This window comes from Gobio gobio (genome assembly GCF_949357685.1).
Source record: "Gobio gobio genome assembly, chromosome: 8".
Taxonomy (NCBI): domain Eukaryota; kingdom Metazoa; phylum Chordata; class Actinopteri; order Cypriniformes; family Gobionidae; genus Gobio; species Gobio gobio.
In genome coordinates, this window is record NC_137114.1 from 41,238,219 (window position 1) to 41,253,974 (window position 15,756).

At 37.9% G+C, this 15,756-nt stretch overlaps 1 protein-coding gene across 2 annotated transcripts in view; it reads right to left on the reverse strand.

Annotated features, from left to right (window-relative positions):
• Nucleotides 1–5,504: 5,504 nt before the first annotated feature.
• The window catches only part of zbtb16b (zinc finger and BTB domain containing 16b), a 79,366-nt gene continuing 69,114 nt past the window's right edge, over nucleotides 5,505–15,756 (reverse strand). Inside the window, exons 6-8 of one of the 2 annotated variants that reach the window (XR_013816944.1) lie at nucleotides 13,464–13,631; nucleotides 8,665–10,985; nucleotides 5,505–8,361 (exon numbers count right to left, since the gene is read on the reverse strand). Coding sequence is in view for 1 of the 2 variants with exons in the window: in XM_079822617.1 (XP_079678743.1) it covers nucleotides 10,756–10,985; nucleotides 13,464–13,631 (398 nt within the window). In the remaining variant the exon portion in view is untranslated. Of the gene's footprint in view, nucleotides 10,986–13,463; nucleotides 13,632–15,756 lie in introns of both variants that reach the window. The other variant, XM_079822617.1, reaches the window with a different exon arrangement.

A 15,756-nucleotide genomic window follows, 5' to 3' on the forward strand; every position in this document is an offset into this window, starting at 1 on the left:
AATTAGCCATTTGAAATGTGAGACAACCACTGCATTTTAATCACTATCCACACAAAGATACACACGTAGCATAAGCAGTTGTTTTTTATTTAAATTGATTAATTTCAAGACTTAGTGCAAATACAGAATGGTCTGACTTTAGGTTTGTGAAATTGTTACATACCTGCACAAAAAAAAAAAAGATGGACTGAATAAACATAAAAAAAAATAAAAATTCAGACCCCTAATTCACTCTCTGACTGACAGTAGATGGTGCTTATGGAAAATAAGCGTTTCTTTGGGTAGCCTGCTGTAAAAATGCCATTGAAACTATTCTGAAGACGGTGAGTTTCGTTCAGAGATGCATTCATGTAACCCCCCTCCCCAATTCAATATTTATATTTTTCTTACTATATTTCAAGCATCCCTAACAGTTATCTTGCTGGGCCTATTTATATGCTGGTCAGATATCTGATTTCTCAGAACGATTCCATTTACACTTGGTCACATACATGTGTCTCCGCAAAACGGATAGGCCTATACATCCGATCTACAATTCCCACGCCATATGCATTTGTAATGGAGTTCACGTCACCGAAATCAACAAATATGAGCTGGATTTTACTGATCAACAGCTAATTTCAAAATCAAAGACCGTAAAAGGAGAGAGAGTGGCACAAGCACTGATCATTTAGTTTCTTTACTTTTAATGACGATGATTGTGTGTTGAGCGTCTGCAACTTTGACTTTCATTCGCGGCAGTTTGCGGAAGAGATCTTCAGCTGATCGTCTGCTGCGATGCGTGCTGCTGCTGCAGTAGCGGCGTCATATCTGGCTATATCGGTCGATTTGTGCGGTGCGAATTTTGAGGTTGCAGAGAATACATTTTGGGAGCATATGGAGCGATTTCGAGCCTTGAGAATGTGTTTGTAACGCTTTACACAGAGAGGCCGGATAGCTGGCCTGAATGGTTGTTGCCAAGCCAAGTGTAAGCAAAACTCACGTATCTGATATTTCACAGGGGTTTAATATCGGCGTCGTCGATCCCACGCACACATGGGGCAATTTGCAAAACACTCCACTAACTCCAGCGTTACTGAACAGAAAATAAACCGTGCAAAGAGCAACAGAAATATTACATGCATACATACGATGTTCACAGCTCGCGCTCCATCCACGGCACGGACTGTACCCCGGCCTCATCATCAGTGTGTGCGTTCTGCCTTAAAGGAGCAGTATCTAATTCTACTTGTTACATTATGTTACTTATTTTTCGGTTATTTATCGGGAGCTACCGGGACAGTGAAAAAGATCTACCAGTCAATCGCGATCGATGGGTTGGCGACCACTGTCTTATACCATATGATATGAGTGGAGGGCAGTGGGGGCCAATATGTTCATGGGGCCCAGAATTGACTAGCTATGGCCCTGCTTAAGCGAACGGCTATGTTCGCAAATCAAACAATTATTTATTAATTAGAGTTTGTCATTTGTATCTTCTAGACCAGGGGTGTCCAATCCTGCTCTTGGAGGGCCACTGTCCTACAAAGTTTAGCTCCAACCCCAATTAAACCTGAAACAGCTAATCAAGGTCTTACTAGACATACTAGAAACCTCCAGCAGGTGTGTTGAGGCACGCAAGAGCTAAACTCTGCAGGACAGTGGCCCTTCAGGACTGAGTTTGGACATCCCTGGTCTATGGCTTTCATATGGAACGCTTCTTTGATGCCTTAAATACAGGATGATTCTGTATTATATAAAATGGTTATTTCCATCCCCCCGCATCACACGTCATCAGCGTGTTCCATGAGGCTATGCAAAGTTGTAGACAGCCACCAAGAACCGAAAACAAACAGCAGCCACCTTTTGCATTTCCTCCTGAACCAAAACAATGAGTTTATGCTGCATTCACACCATGTCGTATTTATCATAATTAAGAGATGGCAACCCGTTATGTTCTACTCTGAGCCAATCTCGGAATTATGCGTTTTTTTTATGGCAACACTATCAATGGCGAAATTAATCTGCAGCGGTCAGGTGGTACAAGTCAGAGTTCATCAAGCTCATTATTGTGTTATGTGCTTTGAGACATGAGGTAATTTAACGCCGTGATTGTGACGCTTTGCAGACTCTGCTCTGGCTGTGCTCGTTCATGTGTTTTGAGTAGGTGTGGCTTTGGAGACTATATAATAATAATAATAATAATAATAATAATACATTTTATTTGTACTGCACTTTACATTTTGAACAAATCTCAAAGTGCTACAGTTAATTCATTTATATATGCATGTGTGAACCGAAATGAGGACTTGATCAAAGATATATATACACGACATAACTGATTCGACAACCATTAATCAACTGTTGACTCGAGAGACAGAGTTTTTATTGAGTTTTGATTGAGTAACTTGTAGATCAGTGCTGATTTGAGCCGCAAACTCTTCCAGTTGATTCGGTCTGTTTTGGTGAACTGGCTCACTAAAAAGAACCAGTTCAAAAGAACAACTTGCACATGTTAGATAAAAGCGTTTTCAAAAGGTCACATGCCCAAAAGCAAAGTCTTCTGTGACAAAAGAAAACGCAGGTACAAGTGAAACACTGTCTTTCAGGACTAATCATCTGTTTTCACTGTAGACCTCATTACAGCTCACAGGTCATTACAACATGTCATTTGTTCAGTCTTTCCCCTGTTAACAGTTGGCAGGTAGTTAATGCCCCAGTCACACTGATTGCTTTCCAAACAAACATGCTTATTAGCCATTAAAAGGCTAAAGAGGGTCTGTTTTAATAATTAATGACAGTGTTAATTACTTTCATCAAACCTAATGAGCCACCAAGGATTTAAAGCCATTCCCCAGGTAAACAGCAAAGTGAATCACATGGGATGAGGCTACAATTTGATTGGCATGTTACTTAAAAAAGAAGACTTCCGAACAGAACATGATGTGTTTATGAAATCACTATGAAAAAGTATTTTCTTTTGATAATTCAAGTCAATATTGTATTCATATAATTTGAGGCTAACACTTTTAATGCCGTTACAAACATCAGCTGACTCCTTATGTGGTTGACACTGTGCAATCCTGATTTATCATTCTGGGTTGGTTTCCTCATATTGCATCAGCAACAAGATATTTACACTATTCAGAGAACTTGAAGAGTGTAGTTTTTTATTGTTTTATATATTCACAAGTGTATGGAGTATCGGATGGGAATGACCTGCAGTATAAGGAAGTGATCAAGGATTTTGTTGATTGGTGTGAATTGAATCACCTTCACATCAATGTTACCAAGACAAAATAATTGGTGATAGACTTCCGTAGGAAGGTCTCATATACTGTACCGGTAAACATCATTTTTTATGCTGTGGTCTGCTGGAGTGGTGGAATCACAGAGAAGGATAAGAAAAGGCTCTACAAAATGATTAGGAGGGCCAGTTCTATTATGGACTGTCCTCTGGACTCAGCGGAGCATGTGGGTGAGAGGAGGATGTTGGCTAAGCTATCGAACATCCCGAACAACCCCTCACAGCTGTACGAGACAGTTGGGGCTTTAGGTACCTCCTTTAGTCAGAGACTTTTACACCCCGGGTGTAAGAAGGAGCATTACTGGAGATCCTTTGTTCCGACAGCAGTTAAACTTTCCGCATATCTCAGTACTGACACTACCTTAGGACCAGTCTGTCTGTCTGTCTGTCTGTCTGTCTGTCTATCTATCGATCTGTTTATGTCTAACTATCTGTCTGTCTGTCTGTCTGTCTGTCTGTCTGTCTGTCTGTCTATCTATCTATCTGTCTATCGATCTGTTTATGTCTAACTGTCTGTCTGTCTGTCTGTCTATCTATCTATCTATCTATCTATCTATCTATCTATCTATCTATCTATCTATCTATCTATCTATCTATCTATCTATCTATCTATCTATCTATCTATCTATCTATCTATCTATCTATCTATCTATCTATCTATCTATCTATCTATCTATCTATCTATCTATTTATGTCTAACTATCTATCTGTCTGTCTATCTGTCTATCTGTCTGTCTGTATCTATCTATCTATCTATCTATCTATCTATCTATCTATCTATCTGTCTGTGTCTATCTGTCTGTCTGTCTGTCTGTCTGTCTGTCTGTCTGTCTGTCTGTCTGTCTGTCTATCTATCTATCTGTCTATCTGTCTATCGATCTGTTTATGTCTAACTGTCTGTCTGTCTGTCTGTCTGTCTGTCTGTCTGTCTGTCTATCTATCTATCTATCTATCTATCTATCTATCTATCTATCTATCTATCTATCTATCTATCTATCTATCTATCTATCTATCTATCTATCTATCTATCTATCTATCTATCTATCTATCTATCTATCTATCTATTTATGTCTAACTATCTATCTGTCTGTCTATCTGTCTATCTGTCTGTCTGTCTGTCTGTATCTATCTATCTATCTATCTATCTATCTATCTATCTATCTATCTATCTATCTATCTATCTATCTATCTATCTATCTATCTATCTATCTATCTATCTATCTATCTATCTATCTATCTATCTATCTATCTATCTATCTATCTATCTATCTATCTATCTATCTGTCTGTGTCTATCTGTCTGTCTGTCTGTCTGTCTGTCTGTCTGTCTGTCTGTCTGTCTATCTATCTATCTATCTATCTGTCTATCTGTGTCTATCTGTGTCTATCTGTGTCTATCTATCTATCTATCTATCTATCTATCTATCTATCTATCTATCTATCTATCTATCTATCTATCTATCTATCTATCTATCTATCTATCTATCTATCTATCTATCTATCTATCTATCTATCTATCTATCTATCTATCAATCTGTCCGTCCGTCCGTCCGTCCGTCCGTCTAGTGTGTGTGTGTGTGTGTGTGTGTGAATGGGAAAGAATGGGCAAATTAAACCTAAATTAAGCTGTCAATGAGTAAACACTATTAGTTTGTAGTTATTGATAAACATATTTAACAGAACAATTTAACAGGGTTAAAGGTATAGCTTTTATATTAATTAGTATGCTTTTCAAATACTTCAAATAATTACTCTTAAATAATTTTATCTAACATACATAATAGTTTTGAAAACATGGGATTTCATCTCTAATACTTTTAAAAAATATTCATGGGACAACACAATGTTCCATATTTATAAGTGCCACTGCACTTCAGGTCCTAATGCGTAACGTTATTATTGTCGATTCATTTAATTTATGAATCGATTGGTCATCTTTCATATAGGTCACATATGTGTTATTATTTGACTGATCGTGCTTGCTTTCTATTGACACATTGCTTTAGTTTTCCCTTCAGATGGACAAGTGTTTGTTAATGTTGGTTTCAGTGCATTACGTTGCCACTAGAGGAGGCAATTGCCAAAAACAAACCCAACATTCCAACACTTTAGTCAAAACAAAAATTATCATATCAACCCCCTCCTGTTGGAAAAAAAGCAACCATTCTCGCACAGAAAGCTCAGAACGGTGAAAAAAAGACTCTCAGTCGCACACATTTCTGTTACAAGTTTATTTTAGAACACTGACGTATACAGAGATGTGTCTGAACCCACATAGAGAAGGGAAAAGGAATCTACACCTCTATCCGCAGCATCAAAAACACCACACAGTGCTTCAAAACAGCATCTCTATGCTGAAAGAAAGAGAAGAACAAAAACCCTACAAGGCTATAATACAAAATTGATGCACAAAACAAAGTAACAATAATTGGGCACCTTTTAAAAGTTACACAAAGAACTGGTGCTGAGGTAGACAATACAAAAAAGTAAAACATGACGAATGTAAAACCATTTCGACACCAAGGACACAGCCTTGTCGCTAGAACAAGGCATATGGAGCGAAATGGCCGTTTGGTCCCACGTGGATCCTCAGTCCGAGTATTAATTTGTGTAACAATGGCACAAATATGGGAGCACTGAGTGACATGGCTACTTCCTGTCTGAAAGCAAAGCAAAACACAGTGATACAGCGGCAGGGATGCCAAGTTTTCACTTACATGCTGACCTGTAGATTTATTGCTCGTGACGACTGAAATGGGTTGCGAACCTAAACGCGGTATCCATAAAGACAGAGAAAGTAGGGTGTTTATCCTAAAAGCAATATTTCTGACGTTCTGTGGGTAAAGTGAAGGCATCCCTGATTGCCTAAGAGCACAGTTCATATCAAGGTGACTTTGCATAAAGACACAAACACAAAGGGCAGAAGATGTATCAAATCATTAACAGGGCGTCTGTGACAGCACCTCTCTGTTGCTAACCGGTGCATGTATTTAACACTGAATAAATCGACCACATTGACTCACACTGCACACACGAGGACCAGTACAGACCTTATAGGTGACTCTAATCTTACAGTGATCGGTGAACACAATACAAACACACAGATACAGCTTTACTTTTCACGTCTTACACGTCGCTTGTGCTCCATGACGCCGTCGCAGACCCAACAGCTCTTGGCATTAGTTCACTCAAAGTCATTTTATACTTAAAATGCGGAATCATCGTCGTCGTCGTCATATCAACTGACACCCAGCAGCAATGACTACAATATGTTTTTACAAACATCTACTACTTGTATATGTTCAACATTGTAAAATAAGCACAAGAAATCAATTTTCCACTCAAATCAAGAACAAGCACAAATGCAAAAGATACTGTAAAAATATTCGCCTCACTCAAAACGAACGAAAGAACAAGGGTCGCACAATACCCCGTACAAAAATACAACATATTCCCTTATCAAAGTGCCGCGTTTGGCTCTTGTCGAGAGATTTATTTTCACAGAAAATCACCTATTTGTTTGTTTTCTCTAGCGAATATCCCCACGTTAACTGCACGCATCATCTGATGACTCGCCGCTTGAATCGTTTTTCACATAAAAAGATCATTTTTATTCACATTGTTTCAAGTTTATCCCCTCAAGTATCTAATAACTAAACATTTTCTCAATGCTATTCTAAAATTATCTAAAATGTATGCATCTACCCTTTCAGTCTGAATACGTTTCATCGTAAGGAGTGTAAATATAATGACGAACGAACCGGGTTTTTTTTTTTGTGTGTTGCGAATGGAAACATGAGAGTGGGTGTAAATGAAAATGCTAGTTACAAGCAAAATAAAAGTGTGCTTTTGCTTTAGTGCAAAACTGAGAGCAGAGTAGAGGTAGCCCTGAAACAGATGGCCGAGAGACAGCTATGCACACTTATACTACGCTTAACGCTAAAATACCACTGAATAATGCGCAGACCCACACGGAATCCGCATGCAAGGTGCGGTTACATCAGCGACATTTTGTGGGCAAAAAAGCTTGTCCGTTGTTAATACTGTGGACACGGAACACAGAAGTCAATTTTAAACCACGCAGCTTTCTCAACGCAGTGAATCTGCTCGGGTGGAAAATGTTCGTCCTAACACGAAATTCACGATCACCTAGATTCCTATTTTACGAGGTGGCGATTACGTATGAATTTGTACGGTGTGTTTTGTAAGTAAATGTACAATTTTTTTAGAAAAAAGTAAGCATGAAGAAAAAACATAACCGCCACTGGGGTGTAAGCAGATTGTACGAAGACGTACAAAGGAGATTACGAATTAAACGTAAAATAGTTGCCATGAAATTGTGTTGGTATTTTTAACCCGACCTAATTATTTTATGAGGAGCCGATTTTGTATGAAATCATGCAATGTGATTTGTATGGTCGATTAGGCAACATATGAATTTATACAATATGATTCGTACGGTAACATACGATTTTTTTTAGAAAAACTTAAAGGAACTCTCCACTTTTTTTTTGAAAATAGGCTCATTTTCCAACTCCCCATAGGAGTTAAACAGTTGAGTTTCCAAATCCATTCAGCCGTTCTCCAGGTCCGGCGGTAGCACTTTTAGCATAGCTTAGCATAGATCATTGAATCTGATTAGACCGTTAGCATCTCGCTCAAAAATGACCAAAGAGTTTCGATATTTTTCCCATTTAAAACTTGACTCTTCTGTAGTTACATTGTGTAATAAGGCTGACGGAAAATGAAAAGTTGTGATTTTCTAGACCGATATGGCTAGGAACTATATTCTCATTCCTGCGTAATAATCAAGGAACTTTGCATGGTTGCAGCTGCGCAATGATATTATGCAGCGCCTGAAAATAGGTTAACTTCCGTCAACATAACCAACGTGACAACATGCTTGCACAGGGTGCGTGCTGGGGACTATTTTCAGGCGCTGTGTAATATCATTGCGCCGCTGCACCCATGGTACGGCAGCAAAGTTCCTTGATTATAAGGCAGGAATGAGAGTATAGTTCTTAGCCATATCGGCCTAGAAAATTGCAATTTTTAATTTCCGTCGGTCTTGTCTATCTATCTAACTTTGGTCTTTTTTTTTTAGCGAGATGCTAACGGTTTAATGTCTAATGCTAATTAGATTCAATGATCTATGCTAAGCTATGCTAAAAGTGCTACCGCCAGACCCGGAGATCAGTAGCCTGGATGCCAGCTAAATTTAGCCCCGCCCACAACATTTGAGTTCGGGAAGTTCGGTCTGGACTGGATCTATTGTGGAGCAACTCTCGAACCAGAGCTGTTCGGACCAATCAAATTGTCAGGGCGGGCTTTATACGATGATGGACAAATGATAAACAGTAACATAATCATCCACGCCACCAAAGAGCGCTTGGGTATAATTCGTTTACTAAACTGAGAACTTGTTCGTTTTTGAATTCCCCTTTACTATTTCTCTCAAAAATTATGAGCGTGTTGGTAAGTAATCCGTGTATCCTTAAATTCTTTTTTACAACACCGGCAAGATCGTTTACACTCGTCGTCTTCTTCTACTTCTTCCAGCGTGCGTGCAGTTGAGTTCTGTTGACAACTATGCGTCGCTCCGTTGCTCTGATTGGTTGTAGGTCTATCCAATTGAGGTCTTTCCTGGTTCGGTTGAAACACGCCTCATAATCACGGCCCAATGGAGCAGCATCAGACTCATATTCTGACTAAAATTGAGTATGACGACGTCAGGCTAGCTCGGAGATCGGCTGAATGGATTCCAAAACTGTAAAACTCAACTGTTTAACTCTAGGGGAAAAAAAGTGGAGTGTTCCTTTAAGCATGAAGGTCCGCCCTGAAATCTAACCGTCGGTTTTCCGTAAGCAGATCGTACTAAAACATACAAATGAGATCTTACAAATAAATACGATTTAGCCACCAATTCACTAAAGCGTAAAATAGTTACGTATTGGACTGAGAGTGTACCCACAGAGATTTCGCCGAACACCACCTTTACTCCACGGATTTCTTGGAAGTGTGGAATAGATTTAAACACTGAGATAAGATTTAACATAGATCATAAGATTTAAACTGCTAAATGCAAATGTAACGCAATATATAGAACGTTGTGAATGGCCATTCTGCTTAAATCTGCGGGATCTCTCCGATTCCATGTGGGTCTGATGTGGTATTCTGTGGCATTGTGCGGTTTTTAAACGCAGCTCAGCAGGAAATGAGAAACAAAGACTAGTACAAATATAAATCTAGCATGTGAGGTAACAAAATTAGGCAATTCAAGTAAAACATTCGAAACAGAGATGACAGAACTCAAACTATAACGGCTAGCTAAAATATCCACAGAAACATACTGCATTTCGGTGTTTGATTCTAAAAAATAATCTCTTTTTTCAATTCATAAACTGATTTACGTGTACGGTATCAACAAATCATTAGACTAAAATGCCTGCAATAGCAAAAAATGAAATCAACTGTCCTACTGTTTTATTTGGTGCTGAAATGAAAGTGATGACCTCTCTGTAGTGCTGAAAACAACAAAAAAAGGGCATCTGAAAGTCTGAAAGTGCACAGTGTAGTTATTTAAGGTTGAATAAATGTCCCTGAACATCCACTACAGTTGCTTGGCAGCACAATTTGGATGTACCTCTGAGAAAAGCTGTTTTGTTAAGCACTTTATTACGCTTTAAAGAAAATGACTAATGGTTTCAACCCTGTGCATTTCCTCACAAGTACTTATACAACAAAATCATTAAAATTGAGGACTAAAAAGCCTAATAATGAATTTAAGGGAGCAATTTACTACTGTAAAAAGGGCATAATTTCATCCGCTAATGTGTTCAGCCCCTCTGTTTCATCGTGGATGTGAGTTTTAAGCTTTGGTCCATGTTTTTATTTCAGAATAGCTCTGTTAAGATCTAAATTTGAGGCTTTGAGTTCATGTCTGTTAGCTTTGAGAGGTTGCTAGCGTAGCCCCAAACGTTGACCATTTAAAAATCAACTAAAGCCTTTTGAATGATCCCCATGATATGCCCCACCTCTAAACGTCAACACGAGAGTTTAGGGTCTTGAATACCTATGGCTTATGGGTTTCTTCCATGGAGGAAAAGTGCAGGAATCCTTATCTGAATATCTGAATAAAACAAGTATGATCATGCAGTGAATTTTTCCAATCAACAGGGTGGAATGCAGACAACTGGATTCTCGCCATCGTGGTGGACTGTCCTAACACTTTCTGAAAATTCACATCCCTTTATCGCGCGTCACATTCCCATTTCATAAACATTTGCGAGTGCAGTTACATCCTAAAAATGTGCACAAATGCATATCACAAACAAAACGTCAAAAAATTCCACATCACATTTCATCAGTTTAACCATATCGCTGTCTTTGGCCTGGACCAAAAGCAAACCTTCAGGTGAATTGTCCCTGGGCGCATCTTGCCACTTCCCCGTTCCTTTTGGTGGCTCTGTCTCACACGTAGCAGAGGTACAGGTAGGTCTTCTCTATCCTCCAGTCTGGGGGCACATCCTCGGGCTTGTGGGCCTTCATGTGCTTCTGCATGGATGAGAGGCTGGGGCAGTACTCCTGGCAGATGGTGCACTGGTAGGGCGAAGCGCCGTTGTGGGTACGCAGGTGTTTGATCATGGCGGAGTAGTCCCGCGAGCGCTGGTGGCACAGCTTGCACTCAAACGGCTTCTCACCTGTGGAGAAACAAGTACAGAACGTTTCAAATAACTTGTAAATGACAGAAACAGCTGTGGTGATTAAAGTCAGCATGAAATGGGAATCACAACGCATTTTACTTTCATAATGTCTGGATCTATGAATGTATTCCAGGGTAATTATTGTTCCTTAAACTTGTTTTATTTCAGCATTCTGTAATTTTGTTTATTCCCTATTGTGACGTATACCCGAGTGAAACGGCTTCTCGAACGTGTGGGTGGGACTTGACTTTGTCAATGGGGAATTGATCGAATGGTTGTGGTTTTGCTATTGGTCAATCTCATGTGAGTGACAGGTTGTCCCGCCATCGTGCCAGTAAACACATCATCAGAGAAGAAATGCAAGAGCTATTTTGATGCAAGATTATGAGGGGGCACATGCATTTTGAAAAATAAGTATGTGCATGGATAAATTATTTATAATAAATACTGTAATATTCCATAACAAAACGCCAATTTTGATTTAACTTGAAGTACTAAAATAGCTAAAACTGAAATTAAAATTAATTTAAATAAAATATAGATACATTAATATATATGTCAGAAACATACAACAATATTTTTACTTATATTATTTTATTATTTATTTTCAATTATACAATTCACAGATGCATTAACTTAAATGCATCACTGCTATAATGAGCATGTTTTCAATTTCTGTTTTGGGGGGGGGATCATAAAGTAAAAAACATCAGGGTTGTGTAGCAAATCATGATGTAATAACTGCACAAAATGTAATAAGTATTACATTATTATTATAATAAAATGTGCATAATGTAATGATTTTCTCAAAATGTTGAGCTCATAATGTAATAACAATTTGTACATTATAAACTCACAAAAAAACATGTCATATTTTCATAATTGTAATAGCTTTTAAAACATAAAATTATTAGTATTCCCTTAGAGTACATTTTTAAAAATCTAAAGCCAGTCTTAAACTACATGCAAAAATGCAACAGATTTAAATATTCATGCAATTATTATTATTATTATTATTATTATTATTATTATTATTATTATTATTATTATTATTATTATTATTATATGTTTATTAAACATAAAGCATTGGTATTCCTTTACAGTATATTTAAAAAATCTAAATCCAGATAAATAAATAAATAAAAACAGAACTTTTGCAACTTTAAACTACTACTACTACTACATCATCTACTAGTACTACTACTAGTAGTAGTAGTAGTATTAGTAATCTGGTGGATTTTGAAGGCAGGATTTTGTGGATTTAGGTTTTTAAAATTTACTGTAAAGGAATACCAATGCTTTGTTTATTATTATTATTATTATTATTATTATTATTATTATTATTATTATTATGAGCTTAAGATTTGATTATGTTTTGAGAAAATTATTAGTTGTCAATTTTGATACAAAGATAGCTAAACCTGAAATAAAACTAAAACAATATACAGATATATTAATATAAAACACTGAATTATTGATTTATTGATAGACTTGAATGCACCTCTGCTATAATGAGCATGTTTTCAATTTCTAAATATATATTTTTTTTGGGGGGGGGGTAAATTCAAAAACATCAGGCTGATTCAGCTGTCCTGAAATCATAATGAAAAAAAAAAAGCCTCATCCAAAAAAAATAAATGAATCAATCATTCTTGGAAGGGAAATAGTTTATTTTGTGCACTATTTCTTAGAAAAATACTCTCATGACAAGTTGCAACAGGTACCAGATTTCCCATGCTAGCTCTGCTTCCCGTCCAGTAAGGTGGAGTTAAGATGCCACCTGCTGACCAGGACGGGAACAACAGATGTGTACAGCTGTGGGTGTGCAGCCTGCCACTGAGCAGAGCAAACAGAGTATTGATCCGCCATCGACAGCAAGTGTAAATGTCAGTGATTCTCCGGCTGGTTGTGTGAAGGAGCAGTGGCCTTTCAGCTGAGAGTTTCTGCTCTTGTTATCTTCACCTGCCCAGTCTCGTGTCCGCAGCCCCGCTTGACACAAAGACAGCAATTATTTGACAGGCCTCCTGATAGGTTTGCTTTAGCAGCTGCCTTATTGAGGGCCAGAGAGCAGCAGCAATCAGCCTGTGATTCCAGCTCGGCTGAAAGATTTAATATGCCACCGCAGTGAGACCGTGACCGAACAAAATAGATACAAGGAATTGAATCTAGCGGGGACCTGAAAATGTCAAGATCGGAATTCTTCAGCGTAAAACTGGGGCCTCACAAAGTAATACAATTTATTTATCATTTTACAAAGCTGTTGTCTTTTTGTAAATTGTATTATATTTGCTTGAAGGCTCCACGCTGGATCAAACATCTCCAGCCGGGTCAACGTGTTCCCAGTGTGTGCCTATTAACCTGTAAGCTTCTACGGCTTTCGAAATCACTTTTAAAGTGAAGCAGTCATCAGCTGGACCGCAGGGCTGGGCAGATGAGGTGAATTGCTAGAAAACCTTCGGAATGAAAGTGGCTGACCTGTGTGGACACGGTAGTGGGTCTCCAGCTGGTGCTTGAGGCTGAACTTCTTGCCGCAGCCGTTACATTCATAAGGCTTCTCTCCGGTGTGGATGCGCTTGTGACCCTTCAGCGTGCTCTCGTCACGGAAGCAGCTCCCGCAGAACTCGCACTCGAATGGGTGGTCGCCTGTCGTGCAGAGAGACAACCATTAAGTCTTTCACCTGAATACATTTTTTATTCCAGAGAGCATTTGATTGGACAAAAATGTGTATCGCTTTTTAGCAGTGCTGCAGGGAATAACACATAAAACATGAGACCGGTGTAGTGTGATTCATAAACAAATGACTCTAATGAGCCAGATCTTTTTAGTGAATCAAAACCATAGGCTGCGTCCGAAATCGCACGCTCTCTTGAGTAGGTACTTATTTTGAAGTATGTTCTATATAGTATGAATGTGTGAATGAATGTAATCAGTTGTGTTGCTTCACTGCCATTCACAAATTCTCTCCCATGGCCTCACGGGATAGAAAAGTGCCCATCGTACACACACTTCAGAAGTAGGTACTTTTTGCCAACTCTTTTATACTGTGAATTCGGACATACTTCTTTTGTCACATACTGTTTTTTGCCAGTGTGCGATTTCGAAATACAGAGCTACCGATTCATGAGCAAATGATGCTTATGAGTCAGTTCTTTTTAATGAATCAAAAACACACAGCGTGGCCAGTGTAGACTGATTCCCGAACAAATCACTCACGTGAGCTGATTCTTTTCATGAACAGTTCAAAAAGACGAGTTACTGGTTTGACACTACACGGGGTTTTCGCAGATCCGTGTGAATGGGGATCGTTTTGTCCGGAAAGCTAAAAGAAAACACGTATCTTGTAAGTATGGAGAACAATTCTCACTTTTAACTAGTTGCTTATTAGCTTGCATATTGGCTGTTTATTAGTACTTATAAAACACATATTAGCACTTTATTCTGCATGACCATATTCTACATCCCTTAATCTTACCCAATACCTAAACTTAAACACTACAACCGTACTACCGTACTAACTATTAATAAGTAGTAAATTAGGAGTTTATTGAGTCAAAAGTCGTATATAATAGTAAATATGTTCCCCATACTAAAGTGTCACTATTTACAGCATCAGTAGAGAGATAATTTCTTTCATATTTTATATTTTATATTTAAGCAATTACATTAAGCCTGAATAATACCCAAATTAATTGGAAATAATCCAATCAAATTAGTGTTATTTGAACATTATTTATATGCTTTATTAATATTTTGAATTAGCTTTTATTTTAGTAATTGTATGTGATTTTATCATTTTTATTCGTTTAGTAGTTTTAATATTTCTATTTATTTTAAATTAATTTTTATTTCAGTCTGTTTTAGTCATTAATTTTAGTCATACTTTTCAAATTTAACTCTTCTAATAAATTCTTTCCCCGCCAGGGTTTAAAAAAAAAAAAAGTTGCCAGCCACCAACAGCGTTTTTGATCATTTTCACACCAAAAAATCATAGTCCCCATAATATTTTATTGCATGAATATCTGAACATGCAATATATCAACAGAAAGAACAGTTATTTATCCGTTATTTTACATATGTATAAACACATATGATATCGCTTGTTTCTGCTTCTTCTTCTTTTTTGATCAGGAGATTCAGGACTCTTTCAGAAGATGTGTCATAGCACCCCCTAGCGTATAAACCTGGCGAGGAAAGAGTTAAAACTATTTTCCATAATTAATATTAACAACACTGAATTGATTAGGAATCAAATTTAACTTAATCAAATCATGAGCTTCCTATGAACTAAAATTTAATCGAATCTTTATCAATACCCAGCTCTATTTATACATAGTTTGGAATTGGTCGCAGATGGTCATTAGTTCTTGCAAATTGGTTTAGTTGGCTGACAGGGGACTAAGGTTGACCCGTACGAGCTGGTTAACCACGTTTCAAAACATAACTAGTTGACCACCTCAGGCTGGTATGACCTAGATTTTCCAGTCAATCTATATTAAACAACATCATCCGTAGTGATTTCCGTAGTGATATCCTATAGTGATATCCTACATCTGTATATCCGTAGCGATCATAAAGACCTGTTTGTTTTTCACACGAATTGATGCAGCTCGCAAAGTTATTAATATCGAGTAAACATCACAAGGTGCTGAAAGGGAATTATCCGGCACATTTCTCTCCGCCGGCTTTTCTAATGTCAGTGATCAGTACGAGTCTGATATGTGGTGATTTCAAACGTCGGCATATTGCTAATTGCTTTCCCGCTCTGAC